Source organism: Acanthaster planci, linkage group LG20 (assembly GCF_054643075.1).
Source record: "Acanthaster planci isolate LZ-2023a linkage group LG20, COTS_SCS, whole genome shotgun sequence".
NCBI lineage: Eukaryota > Metazoa > Echinodermata > Asteroidea > Valvatida > Acanthasteridae > Acanthaster > Acanthaster planci.
The window spans coordinates 491,493-506,434 of record NC_141796.1 but is presented as its reverse complement, the minus strand read 5'-3'; the positions used below and the strand labels follow the sequence as shown (position 1 = coordinate 506,434).

Sequence of the window (14,942 nt, the reverse complement as noted above, 5' to 3'; positions counted from 1 at the left end):
TTCTAAAACTGGATTATGCATTCTGTATTGTACGTTCGTTCACCACTTCAGCTTTCCAAAAGAAACTTCAAAAATTACTGAGGGTTATTCTTTAAAATAGTAACTGAGGTCAGTCATGTCAGTATGAATGTGGATAGATTCTCGATGTCTGCTGAGGAGTATTTGGGTAAGGTTTGCAGGCTACGTTTTGCAAGAAATCAAACATCACAGTTGGGGATGCATTATGATTAGGCCTACTACTAGAATTAGCTCTACTGACATGACTGAGTGGAGCGTTAGGCCTAGTTCCTCTTTTTTTGATTTTTGACGGGATCGAAAAAGAGGAATGCTAAGGCTCAACTCAGTAGAGCTAGGGGTGCACTTCAGCTCAGGGCAGATAGGTTGAAGTTTTGAACAACCTTCAACCAAGAGGACATCTCTGTCGTGTTTGTCTCGCTTCCTGCTTTTTTTTTTCAGTTTGATGCCAAGTGCTAGTTAGTAGTTATATACAGCGGCGCCCAAGGAATTACCATATTTACAAACTTGGGCCAAGATTGTGAATGTGCATTATACATGTACATGTATGATGTGACATTCCCATTCTGAGTGAATTGAGAGATTACTTGGTTTAGTAAAAGGCAGTGTCTCTCACTCTCAGACTCACGTGTGCCTCTCCTCCTGGCTAGGTAGGCCTACTGTACCCTTGTCATTGTCCTTCCCACCAAAAGAATTGCATTTGATTTCATGTATCCTTCATTAATGATTTGTAAGAAAAGATTAAGATTTTTTTGTTGTTTTCAGCAAGCCAACATGTCTTGCACTATCTGGCAGACGCCGTCAGCCAGTTAATGGAACATAAGGAGGACAACCCAAAGGTCAACCCTGCTAGATTCCTCCAGGATTAGTGAGTACATTTGCCAAAAAATTTAATTTAATACTGTTCAAATCAATATGCAACTAATTTGAAGGTTGAGTTGACCTTACATTGTGTATTCACATTTTTTTTTGTTCACTGTCGATTCCGTCGCCAGCTTTGTCAGCGTTCAGCAAGGTAATCACACCCTCTTTCGGGAGTATGACTTTGTGCAAGCCACGCCCCACAACAGAGCCTCCTTTGTCAGAATCTTTTGGAAGTGCTTCCGCCATATTGGTGAAAATGGAGGTACGGGATGCTTAGTTTTACAATACTCCTGGAAAGATTAGATCAGTTAGACCTATTTTAGAGAGGGAAAGGCACGGTTTTATTTATGAAAAATGGGGGGCTAAACAGAAAATTGGCTTTAGCAAAATTACATGTATGTGCTTTAGTAAAATGTGGGAGAGAAGCAGTGATAATGACAGCCGTGTGCTCAGCAACCATTTGAATGTGTTACAAGTTTGTGCTCATTCTGATGAAAATTTGGTCACCGGTACTCCGCGTCATATGTACATATATATACATGTACACCAACCAAGGCAAGCACAGAATCCATTGTCTCTTGCATCCTGCATTTCTCTTGCTCAGTTTACCACTAAATTTTGAATTCTTCCTGCAACAGTGTACTGTAGAACATTGCACAAGTCGGAACCAATTTTTTTTCACCGGTAACCTCAAAGTTTGGAATGGTTGGTTGTATTTGTACCTTGCTATTGTGAAGAGTGCTCCATCAATGTTGCACACATCTTATGAATTACACAAGACTTACATGTAGCCTCAAATAAAGATACATGTACGGTGGAGATGGAGAATATTTTCAGTCTAGATGTTTCAGTTTTTCGCCAAGTATTTGGCTACCAAAGGGCATTTTAACTCACTTTTAAAATGAGTAATCATTTTCATCTCGGCATTTTGTATTATGTTTTCAGATCTGTTGAATGTCAGAGAGTATCATTCTTTGCTTTGTCTTCTGTGTCCTGATTTCCCCTTTCATCTGGTCCAGCAGACGGCTCGCATAATCTTCATGGAGGACGCTATGGATTCACTCACGTCATTTGCCGACTTCCTCTACGCTTTCCAAGTCCAGTTTTACTATGAAGGTTTGTGCAAACTCAGTAAATGTTAAGATGTAGTTGAGTTCAATTATCCATTTTACCATTTCAGGGTAATCCAGTGTTAGGCCCAAGGCCAAACTCCTCACGTATCACTGCAGGTCCTCACACATTACAGAAAAGTCCTCACATGTCCTCAAGTGTGAGGTCCATATATGTCGTCATACAGCCCTATAAGTCCTCACAAGTCTGACGCCGTACAAGCTGTTCAAGTGAACTGTGTTGGAGGCTTGCTTTGGAGTTGGTTATCGGCTGTTTTGTCTACAACTTCAGGGCTTAGCATCCCTTTTCTGATTGGTCAACACAGACTCTCAACAGTCATCAATTTGCACGAGACTCAACCTTTGAATAGATTTAATCTCATTTATCGTTGAAATTCCATACATCAAAAGGGGATGATAGCAGTGGAACACCAAAGTGGGGCCTGAGAGACTTTGACCCCTCCAAGAGATTATTTTTTTTACGTTTTCACTTTGTGAAAAATAACGATACAATATATATCTATATCTATCTACAAACTAATGCGTAACACCATGGCCAAATCAGTTCAATTCCTTATTTCTGAAAAAAAAGCCATTTGGCCAATGGAAATATTGTCAAAGAACTCAAAGTATCAAAACACTCCTTGCTTTTTATGTCTGAAATGTATTCTTTTAAAAGTGGGACCAACTTTTCAAATCTGCGAATGAAACTTGAAGTGTGAATTTCATTTTTTTTCAGCCAAGGTATTTCTGGTTTTGCCAAGGGTGTCACTTTTAAAATACCAATAGATTTGAAAATTTAGATGAGAAATGCAATGTAAAATCTCTTAACAACTTCATCTACTGCAAAATTTTGAAAAAAATCAAGTAAGTTTAAATTTTCATAAAAGCACAATGTGCAATTCTCATCTAATGAATATTCATGACAAATTCAACAGCACAATCATAAAGTACAGGTTGCCAATCTAAAAGATTTTAATAAAATTTAAGATTTAATAAAAGATTTTGATAACCTGCCGAAAAAGCTTTAATCAATTTACCAATGTATTTAGTTTTCGTCATTTGGGTTCGTTTTCTTTTACCAGACTTCCTGCAAGTATGTTTCTCAATCTACAACCGTCTGATATCCTCAGCCCAGAGCCCCAGGGAGGCAGTCTACATCCCCAGCGAAACCTCCCCCAGACAGGAGAAGAAGCAGCCCCGCCCCTTGGATCAGGCTGCGCCGGAGGGCGTGGACTGTAGGCTATTCTTGGAGGCGGTAGCCAAGGAGTGCAGCGATGCAGCGTACAGGTGGGGCCCCCTCTAGCCATCGTACCTTCTCTTTTATTTTTGGTCATTTTCATCCTCTCATCAACCCTGTGTGGACATTTTGAACTCTGAACAAGAAACATGGACAAATTGCTTAGAATATATCCCCGTCTATTTTTTCTTCAGCAAAACTCCAGTTTTTTCAAAGATGGATTTGCGCCGGGGAGATGACATTAATGTTGGACTTTTGCCCTGCCCGACGAGTATTTAACCCCTTCACGGCGGGATTATTTTGACCCAGACTGCTGGGCTGTGGTATGCCCTGAATGGAGGGCTTTGTCCATCAGCAGGCCCCATTGAACCAGCAGCTGCATGGTGAATAGACTGTATGCGTGGTATGCACTAATCCTCACACAACGGTGCGGTAGCAGCAGTCCTCGGTAGCGAAGGGGTTAACACTGTATACGACATCTGCAATAGTAGCAGGTGGTCTTGGGTTCGAGTCCCACCCGAGTACACTTGTGGGTTTTTGTCATAAGCCTTCGGGGGCATACACTGAGTATACATTGTTAAAATACATGTCGGGCAGGGCAAAAATCCAAAATTAAAACTCAAGTTTGTTGAGCTTCCATTTTTCAGATGTCCCGATATTCAGAAATCCTGTGATGTCAAAGTTCACACATACCATTTCTTTGTAATTTTCGGGAGGTTTTGGGTAAACGCTGGACGGATACCCAACAGTACACAATCAAAAACTTTGAGGATCATCTAAGAGTTTAACCCTTAGAGTTGGGGGTGGAACCCACACCCTAGACTTTATCTCTGATGGCGACGCTGTGTGTTTCTTTTTTTCAGTGCCTAAACCGTCAGGAGTTTTCAATGACGTTTTGGACAATCATTTTGACACCGGATTGTGAAAACAGAACACGTTGTTCTTGTGAAGTGTTAATTTTTCCAAGACAGGTCAGGTAAACGTGTAAACATTTTCCTTTGTCATGCTCAGTGCATTTAGACGGACATGCCCAAGGGAAAGGCAATTTATGCACGCCAAAATTTACGAAGAAATAGATCTTGGAGGGCAGCATTCACCCCAGCTATGGGATGTTCCAGAAAAGCCCGGCCCTCTGTTTAAACGAACAACTTTGGCTGACGACACTTGCAGATTGCAGGCAGGGTGTGATCACAGGCCGTGTTGAACCACTTTCCTGACTGCGAGATATCGGCACAATTTTCTTGCTTGCCTTGATAGTTGTTGGGCTCTCCTGGAAACCAATTCACGAAACCCACCTCTGTCTTGTCATCCAAGCATTTCCAGACTTTGAATCCCTCATGATAATGGCAGTGGATCCATGCCGATGTCGGCGGCGTAATCCCCCTCATGAGGTCATTTTCTTCCATGGTCGTGGGTGCGGCCAGAAAGGCCCCGTAAGCACGGCACAGCTGGTGAGCCGCAAACCAGTTGACTTTATCACGGGTTGTTACGTAGCATGAGCCATACCAGCTCTTCCAACCAGCAGGGCAAGGAGTTGTCACGGCAACCGCACAGTGTTCCTCCATCTCAGCAACCCTCAAAGTCAAAGTTGCGACGAGAAGAGCGAGCACAAGATGATTCACAGGCATTGTTTCAAGCCAGCAAAGACACAGTCTTGAGAAATCCCAAACAGAACATTTCTAACAATCCACGCAAAGCTTACCTGATCAAAACAACAGCCTGTAGGAATGGCATCCACCGTTAGATGTGTGAAATTTATGAAGCACGCACCTGTCGCACCACACAAATTATGACCATGAAAAAACTACCAAGGTTGGCACAGGTGTACTTGTATCTTAATAATGCCAGGTGTGTGTCTCCATGGCAACAGGCATCTACAGTTTAATGATTATTGATTGACGTCGGGCAAAAAATATTGCAGAATGTGGAATTAAACATAAGTCATAGCCATGTCTAATTGACTTTTCTGTGGCTGCAAGTCACACAAGCCTATGGAAAATGCCTACGTCAGCTACCTAGTGACTCCCATATACTGACGTGTGATTTCAAGCCATAGCCCTGTGATTCAGATGCCATTTTCGAAAGGCCACTGATTGACAATGTCTTATGGGCACATTTGTTGGTCCCCGTTGGCTGCTAATCAATTTGTTGTTCGTGAATTAATGCGCGCAAACCTGTTAATGCACTGTTTGCCAAGGTTCCATACTTTCAGATAACAATCCATCGCTCATCCACAGCAAAATTCTTGGGTGTTGATCAAGGCTGCTCTGTTGGTGTTTGACCAATTCGTGATAGGAAATTTAAAGCTGCTATGATAACCTGTGAGAGTTTCACAAAGACAATCTGGCGACTTCTGTCCACAGAGGCAAATCAAATTGTCAAATTTCCTGTTTGTACAAACATAGATATGGTCGTGATATACGTTTATGGAGATGAAGTTCATCTTGGGTGCCCTACGTGGCCTGAATTTGAACAAATACCGCTCCCTGGCAGGGTATCGGTGTGGTGCATTATTGGAGTTACGGTGAGAAATGTTATCCAAGGTTACCTAGAGTCAGTATTCCTGGTACCCCGCTAAATTACAGAAAATGGCTGTGGTATCTTTTATGAGGTTTCCAGCTGAGTTTCCACATCTGGGGCCATTTTGTTGTGGAATATTAAACGCAATCTGGAAGTGGTTACATAAAGTGCAGAGAGTGGCGACGCTTGCACAGCGTTTGCTGATGTTTGGTACACGGCTTGTCGTACCAGTTCTCAGTGCCACTGAACAGCTCGACACATTTTTCGTCGATCCCATTGTAGTCTTTGAGTTCTGCCGAGGCCCAATGCCTGTGGGCTGGTCCCGTCCATGTTTGATGCATTTTTCTTACTTTTACACCCATGCCAACTTGCCAAGTTTTAAAAAAATCGGGTGGAAAACAGAGGAGATCTTGCAGGACAGAATCCAACCCCCCCCTCAGCTTTGTGATGAGCTGGCAAAGCCTGACTCAGTTTAAAGGAACAACTCTGGCTGATGACGTTTGCAGATTGCAGACAGGGTGTGATCGCAGACCGTGTTGAACCACTTTCCCGACTGTGAGATATCGGCACAATTTTCTTGCTTGCCTTGATAGCTGTTCGGCTCTCCTGGAAACCAATTCATGAAACCCACCTCCTTCGTGTCATCCAAGCATTTCCAAGCTTTGGTGTCATCATAATAATGGCAGTGGATCCATGCCAATGTCGGCGGCGTAATCCCCCTCATGAGGTCATTTTCTTCCATGGTCGCGGGTGCGGCCAGAAAGGCCCCGTAAGCACGGCACAGCTTGTGAGCCGCAAACCAGTCGACTTTATCGGGGGTGGTTATGTAGCATGAGCCACGCCAGTACTTCCAACCAGCAGGACAAGGAGTTGTCACGGCAACCGCACAGTGTTCCTCCATCTCAGCAACCCTCAAAGTCAAAGTTGCGACAAGAAAAGTAAGCACTCGGTGACTCGTAGGCATTATTTAAAGCTGGCAAAGTCTTAGGAAATTCCACAACAGAAAATTTCCAACAATCCACACAAGAGCCACCCGATGAAAACGGCAGTCGGCAAGAATGTATGCTTTAAAATTAAAGGCATGAGCTGCCCAAATGACGACCATGATGGCATTACCAAAGTGTTAATAATACTTGTGGTTTATCTCCATGGTAACCGTGCAGCTATATGATGACAATGGATCAACGTCAGGGTAATGGATGTAATGACTTTTTGAAGAATAAAAAATCAAAAAGCATGTTTATGAGCCATGTCTGTATCTCTTTTCTGTTTTCAAAAGGCTGTGGGTTACCCTGACCATGACAATAGCTTGATTGGTCTCTATGGGCCCTGCATCAATTTTTTATAATAGTCATAGCGAGTCACTAATATAGCTTTTCTGAGGTAGTAATTGGAATTGAGTCATGAGACAGAAATTTGAGTCAAGACATGTATTTAACTCGAGTCATTTCACGTCACAAAAATAGTTGAGCACAATGAAGAAATAGGAGAGAAAGTTTTGGGGCATTTGTAAATTTACCTCACAAAGGCTACTCGATGAGAACGGCAGTTGGCAAAAATGAAAGTTGTAAAATCAAATGCATGAGCTGCCCAAATGACGACCATGATGGCATTACCAGAGTCTTAATAATACCTGTGGCGTATCTCCATGGTAACCGTGCAGCTGTGATATGATGGCAATGGATCAACGTCAGGGCAATGGATGTAGTGGCATTTTGAAGCATACAAAATTAAAAAAGCATGACTGCATGTATGAGGCGCCAATTACCCTGACCATGACAGTAGCTTACAATGTAATTGGTCTCCGTGGGCCACACATCAATTTTTGATCCCAGCGTTTAGAGATGTCTGAGGTTTTTACCCTCCATTATTTGTCAAGTTTTGCGTAAAGCTTCCTCAGCCATGGGGCCAGCAAGCATGAAGTAAATCCCCTTTGGAGCAATCGTCTTTGGAGTCTTCTCTGACCGTATCCCTGTCACTTTGCGTATCTTGCGTACATTGAAGCAAGATAGGCCAAGGCGTTGTAGAAAATGACTTGGGGATAGAAGTGTTCACATTCCCACCTTTGTGAACAGTTCTTTTCTTGGAGATTCACATGGTTTAGCGATTCAAACAAGTTTGCGTCTACATTTTCATTACAGTCATCCTCCTATGGCCTGCCTGCGGGAACTTCTGAACAGCGCCCCCAGGGTATCATTCTACGGCTTTCTGATGGGTCTGGCAAAGAGCCAAGCCATCAACGACGCCATTGAGATGCTCCCAGCCAAAGGCTCGTTGTATGAGGAATCGGATCAGGACTTGACATCGTAAGGGAGCCGTACTTGTCCCATCTCTATCCCCCCATCCATACCCTTATGCCCCGCCCCCACACACCCAACACCCATTCCAAACTGCTACTCAATCTCAAACGCAAACCTTCAAAGCTTAACCATCAGTCGTTTTCTTATCAATGAAGAATTCTGTCATTATCCAAGAGATTGTAAGCTCGTTGACAGCCAGAATGTGACTCGACCTTTTACAGAAAGATTCCTAAGTCTCTAGAGCCACCGTCTGCCTTGAGCAGAAGTCCCCCCCCCCCTCGGTTGAAGAGTGTTGTTGGGGAGTTTTTATTTTGTTGGTAGTGAAGTGACGGCAGTTCGTACATTTCATAGTCATTCGTGAACCAGCCAAGTGCAGTTCCCATCAAAGGAACCTCCATTGCTAGGAAATTGCGCCCTCTATTGGTCCAGCTCGGGCCCTTTGAATTAAATACATGTACCCATGAAAGAGTTGTACACCATGGAAATTGATAGGAACCTTACGATATTTCATTGGTATAAATGTTCCTTTTCATCATTGTGGCACACTGAGTATTTCACCAAAACAGCTGAATTTGCTCTTTCTGATGCAAACTCAAAGACAAATTACTGAAAGAAATGCTCTTAAGACTTTTTGTGGGATCTGCTCACATGTATTTAGTTATTTTACAATTTGTAATTTTCCTTTGTTTCTGTTTTTTTTCTAGTGCAGTGGCCAAAGTACGATTACCCTCATCGGGAACGGATGACAGGTAGACTTCCAGGTACCAGCTGAAGGCATCCTGCCTCCCTCATTATCCAGCCAACCCCGCCCCCCCTAGCAAATTTCCGGCTTCGACCCTGCCTTGCACAGTGAACATGTGACCATATTTCCTGCGGTGCAATTTGCGATTTTTTCAGAGTCACTTTGACCATTCAGTGGACTGGTACAAGTTTAGACATTTGACTTACACTGTAATACATTTTCCGTCTGGATCGTTGGAAGTTACAAGTATAATGTAAATATTTGCTGGCTTGTTTTTTTAAAATAACAAATGTATAAACAGTGCCTTTCGTTGTTTACATAATTTACATGTAGATAAAAGCAAGGTTGGATTTATGAGTGTTAAAGTATAAAGAATAAAATATAAATGATAAAACCAAGTTCCTCGGGTAAAGTTGTACTTGTCAAAATACCACCCCTCCCCCATGCAAAGAAGTCAATCTCTTAGATGCGCTATGTGGAAAGGATCAAGAAATGGATATTTCAAGGAGTGCCATACCAGCAACCCTACACTGCTGGGGTTCTCAAAACCACTTGCAATTATTTTATGAAAATTTCAGTTTCATCTGGCCTCTGATGCTGACATCCAATTTTAAGCACCTAACTGCATAGGGTCGAATCTTTTCTACATCACATATATTTTTGTCGTAGAGTAACCTGTTGCTGGCGAAATAATGAATGGCAAAAATCTCAAAGAGCTATCACATTACCATAAATAATAACCAAATAATAAACACTTCCATAATCAAGTGAACATATAAAACCTTTTTTTAAATTAAAGGTTGTGGGTCAAGATGTACATTTTGAGGTGAAATCTAACATCAAAGGTGATTATTTCTGCATTCTGTGGCCGTGTGGATGGTACTTAAAGGGAGAAGGGTCTTTTGCTGTGATGAGTGTAGTCTTGGTCAAGACGTTGTTGATACACCAGCGGGCGCTCGCTTGTAAGACAAACGGCACGAACCACAACTAGCCACGCCAGCAACAACTAGCTGGCGTGGCTAGTTGTGATTCGTGCGTTCCAGCTATTCGTCTTTTGGGCGCCCTCTCGCGTATTAATAACAACACCGAGTCTGCAGGATATATGCATCTAGCGGGTGCCGCGCGAAGTGGTAACAAAGTTAGTGGAAGTAAGAAGAAAATTTTTCGGATGACACCGCAGTCTCTGGATTTGGATAATTTTCAGACTGACGATGCTCAATAAAGAGACCAACTTCGTGCGAGGAGTGGCCCAGTGAAGTGTAAAATGCGCCGTCGAGGAAACCAACTCATGTCTTCTTTGGGAATGTTTCAGTTATTCCAAGCTACTTGAGTCTGATGGGAGTAAAGTCTGCTGGGTTGGCCGTTCTACTCAGCCTTCTAAGGATACGAACGATGTATTAGGGCTAATATAAATGGAATGCACCGTTTGGACGTCGACATAACACATTTTGTTTGCCTTGTTAAAGTCCACACTCATGTAATTTGACATTATTCTATTGGCATAATTAAGAATAGAAAATAAAATACATAATAGACAAAACGAAAGATTGTCCATCGGAAACGTACACAAATTAAAAGACGAAAATACGCTTGATATCCAAGACAGATAAAACTGACCTTACTGAGGGCTTAAGTAAAACAATCCTTTTAAGAAGCAGCTGAATACTTCTAACATTTACCTACATTAGCGTTGTGTGGAATTAAAAAGGTGTAAAAGTCGACGGTGTTCCGGAGGAAGTCTAGCCCGGCCCGTGTAATGAGGAATTTGTGGAATGGTATGCGGGGGGGGGAACACACTTTGTATATATGACAGCCTAATGATGTTTCCAACATCAACCTTAAAGCCCTGATCCTACAATAATGGAAAGTCCGACATTGAGGCTTACTTCTAAAGATATGATGTCATTAAAGACAGAGGAAAAGTAAAAGTTGTACCGTTTCCTCTAATCGAGTTTTCGAGGGCCACCGAAGAGCGTTTGTCGAAAAACCTGGCTACGTCACGTCCCTCATTTGCAACCGCTGACATTTTAAAATTTACCTTGTCGCCCCTGTGGACTTTTTTTTTCAATTAAAATTGATTTGTTGAGCTACTTTTAGACTGAAATAACTTGTTTTGAAATCTTTACTCATACCGATGTGAATATTGTGGCTTTGTTTAGCAAATAAATAACGGAGGGTTTATCTCTGATTGAGGAACTCCGCTTTTGGTAGTGAAGACGCGACAGTGAACAACCGTGCCTGACATCTGGGCAGAGGTGTCATGTGAACTCTAAACTCAATGGAACCACACACTTGAAAACAGATTGCCATAGAAATCTGGGGCAACAAATCAAACCACGATATTTTTGCCTGGAAGATTTGTGAGTTTATAAAGACATGCATATTGAAAAGGCCTATAGAGAGATGTAACCGATCAGAAAATACTCATCATGACCGACACCAAAAGAAGTACGTCATCACTGATAAGTCAAGTTCGAGTGCTAATACTCTCCCGGTCCCCTTCATGGCATGGCGTAATGGCATGGATGTAGAGTCCAAATGTGTCTTCTATCCAGGAATGTATTGCAAAGGTGTTTCTTTTTTATCCCGTTCATTGTTTCCAGGGAATAACATTCTTATTGCTTTTCAAGCTCATCATTTCTGCTAATACTTAAATGGCGCTGACTACAAAAATTTTGGTTACCTTATACTTCGTTTTCTGTGAGGAGAAAAAAATACTTGGACTTCTCTGCTTCTCTTTGGAAAGAAGTGCCCCTTTGTGGCTTATTTCAATACTTTGAGGTAAACTGATTATTAGGTCTTACTTTCTACACAGTGTTTTAGAAATTAACCGGCAAGCTCAATTGTCAATCTCAATTTTCTAAAGTGCCTGCCTTATCTGGAAAGTCTGGTTCAATTCTCGTCACAAGAGGGCGCCAGCACAGGTTACCGTCGATTAATGATTATTCACTTGCACCCAAATGGCCGGTTAGTGCCTTCTCTGAGTTCTTCCAAGTTCAGAAAGATGCTTCCATTATCGTGAGTAAACAGTGTGAAGTCAGTCGTCTAGTTTGTAAATTTCTATCGAATCTCGTGTCATTGTTTAATTCAAGTTGTGTTGAAAGTTTTCATGGTTTATAACTTACACATGTTTTTAACGCGACGATTGTGAAATAAATCGTGAATGTAGGCCCTATATTGCCTTGCGGTCGAGCTGGTAAGTGTCTATTTCCGACACAAAGTGAAGTAAGGCATCGCACGAAGGGGAGGTTAGATATTTAGGTGGCTGTGTATCCTTTTGCTTTAGTTATGTTTGGTCCGATAGGAAATGATTTCCACATTGGCAGTGGATATTCATCCATCGTTGGCTAAATGTAGGTGTGCCTGAATGATTTTAGCTGGACTGATTGAGACATGTACAACATGAACATACATGCGCACGTACGTACATGATACATATAATGCAGACATGCGGAGTAACTCTTTGGGGACTAACATTGTGACAAAACCGGTCTCTTGCTGACTCCATATCCCCGTAGCCACTCCCCAGAACCCACACTGGACATGGATATTTTGTTACATTTCCCCAATGAGTTGTGCATGATTACATTGATATGGATGCTTTGTTCTCTACAATGACTGAAATAATCTTCACATCAACAAGCTGAGACATTGCAAGGAAAATCAATGAAAGGAAATAGCGCCCTCTGTCTCCCCTTCCAAGGGAGCTCGACAACCTCCACTGCATAGCAAATGGACTTCGTCATTCGATTGACTGCGTAGCCCTTGAATTTGAGGGGGGTATTTTTGCTTGGCAGGGTATTTTGCAATTACTCCTGGTTGAGTTCCTAGAGCGAACGGGTGTAAAAATTAGGATAAACTTGTTGGTGTTAATGACACTCAAACCTTTAGCCTTTATACCATACATTATAGTACAGTGGTCCATACTATCAAGCAAATCCACCGATACATCTCCAGATAAATTCTGCTTCGTGAAATCTCTAACATGTTTGTTTCGAACGCTCTTTGTATTTTGATGTTATTTCAGGTGAATCGCCAAGAACGAACACCATTGACTGCAAGGCACAGATTTGCCAAACACCACGACAGCAGCAAGTGTTGTTGAGCAGCAAGTGTCTTGCGAGGATTCGTCATCATGATCATTCCAATCCGTTGCTTCACCTGCGGCAAAGTCGTGGGCAACAAATGGGAGGCCTACCTGGGTCTGTTACAGGCCGAGTACTCGGAAGGGTGAGTGATAGTACAAGCAGCTGAAAAGGAGACTAAGAAGTTAAACCGGGGAAAACTGCCAAGGCACTTTGAAAGGTTACAAAAGCAAATACGAGTTTGCTCTGCTTGTCAAATGTTACGGGAGATCAGACAGTGCTCTGATGCTGTAAGTAGTATTGGATTTGATGAAAACTTGACAATTCCAAAGATGTTGACTTTTTAAAGAATTCTGGGCGTATTACTCAATAATTTTATTTCTTCCAATCGTTTTGTTTTCCCTGTCAGTGATGCTCTGGACGCACTCGGTCTGAAGAGATACTGCTGCCGTAGGATGCTGCTCTCTCACGTTGATCTGATTGAAAAGCTGCTGAACTATGCCCCACTGGAGAAGTGATGGAAGGACAAAGAGAGGAAGACTTGGATTGAAATTGTTTTTTTAACTGAGAAAAACACCTGGTTGATTGTCATTAATGGGCACGTGGCTTCAGTGGGCAGACTGATGGAGTTGTGGTCTCTTTTAGATTTGAACTCAACTGAGGGCCTGAGCTTCTTTCATCTCGTAGTTTTCTATTTTCCATATATGCAGCAAAAACCGAATGGCTGGACAAAGAACACAGGCTTCCCCATCAAATAGTCTGTTAGGTCAAAGTAAAATAAATCTCTTATTCAGTTTTTTTAAGAAAAAGGTAGGGGGAAGCCCCACCCCTCTTTAAGATTGCAGATTTTTTCCAAGATGGCAGATGGATTTTCTTGATCGTATATGCCTTGAGCAGAAGCACTCCCTCAAAGATGGAAAAGAGCCATGTTGGTGGGGAGTGTCTGTTTCGTTGGTAGCAAAAGAACCACAACGCATGCCTTTCATAGTCATTCATGAACCAGAGAAGAGAGCAGTTCCCACCAAAAGAGCCTGCATTGCTAATACATGTACATAGCTGAATGATGTTTGCAAGACGCAAGATGTCAGACTAAGTTGTAAATATAAAAAACAGAAACCAAAAAAAATATGAGGCAGGTGGAGACAGAAACATTCCAAGTAGCTTCTGTCACAGTGGCCAAAATGGTTAACTGTCGGCACTAAGATCTGGCTGGTCAAAGCCATTATCATGAATCATTTTGCTTTACTATCACACCACTGCGAGCACCCCAGAGGGCGCTCTTTGAACTCACAGGTGTTCATTGGGTCACTTTCCACAGAGTTGTTTACAGCCTAACTGACCTTAGGGAAATGGGTCTCAGATAGACCAAAAGATGGCACAGGCTAGAAATCGGCCTGATTACTTTCAGAAATTTGGTGAATACATGTTGTAAAATGGAAGCCAATTCTGTTGCCAATCAAACAGCTGTGTTGTGTTTTTACATTGACGGAAATGATGTTCTGTGGGAAAGAACAAATATGAGAAACAAGACTTTAATTCCATGTAGTGACTTCTTGTGTCGAAAAACACGGGCAGATCCAGGGATTTTTCCGGGGGTTCAGGCTATTCAAATTTTGTCCAGTTGTTTCAGACAGGTGGACACACAGGCAATGGCTTACATTGTTACTGATGTAGAAATAATAAACCTTAGAAGATTTCATCTTTTTAATTACTATAATAATTTAATTTGCAAACATTTTTGTCTTTTTGGGTTGGAGCAGGCTGCAGGTTGACCCCCCAAATCACGGACGTGTATAATAAAATCTGGACTCGCAATGCCCTTAATCAGCTTATAGAGTCATTGAATCCACTCGCGGCCATTTTACCGAGCCAAATACAAAGCTTTCCTGGCAATGCCCGCCTTTGTTCTTCCTGACGTCAATAGAAGGGAGCCAGCCCACGCGTTTGTATTTATCTCGGTAAAATGGCCGCTGGATAGCTTCATTTTCATACAAAGGCGTTGTAAGTCCAGGTTTTTCGTCTGCTGTGAGCCAAATATGATCAACAGCGCCCTCTACTTCCAACTTT

The 14,942-nt window shown here is 42.2% G+C and overlaps 2 protein-coding genes across 3 annotated transcripts; both read left to right on the top strand.

Annotated features, from left to right (window-relative positions):
* Positions 1-9,188, top strand: c11orf49 (chromosome 11 open reading frame 49). Of its 2 annotated transcripts, none has more exons than XM_022228079.2 (7): positions 1-166; positions 781-883; positions 1,011-1,141; positions 1,825-1,995; positions 3,074-3,278; positions 7,890-8,054; positions 8,758-9,188. In XM_022228079.2, exons 1-7 carry the CDS (start codon positions 124-126, stop codon positions 8,792-8,794), a joined length of 855 nt encoding a protein of 284 aa, XP_022083771.2. In that variant the 5' UTR covers positions 1-123; the 3' UTR covers positions 8,795-9,188. The 2 variants fall into 2 exon arrangements, with proteins under 2 accessions (XP_022083771.2, XP_022083770.2); XM_022228078.2 differs by having other exon boundaries at positions 8,753-9,188.
* A 2,523-nt stretch (positions 9,189-11,711) lies between these two features.
* Positions 11,712-14,595, top strand: LOC147795798 (DNA-directed RNA polymerases I, II, and III subunit RPABC5). Its single transcript, XM_087130403.1, has 3 exons — positions 11,712-11,808; positions 12,818-13,020; positions 13,285-14,595. Exons 2-3 carry the CDS (start codon positions 12,926-12,928, stop codon positions 13,391-13,393), a joined length of 204 nt encoding a protein of 67 aa, XP_086986529.1. The 5' UTR covers positions 11,712-11,808; positions 12,818-12,925; the 3' UTR covers positions 13,394-14,595.
* Positions 14,596-14,942: the final 347 nt, after the last annotated feature.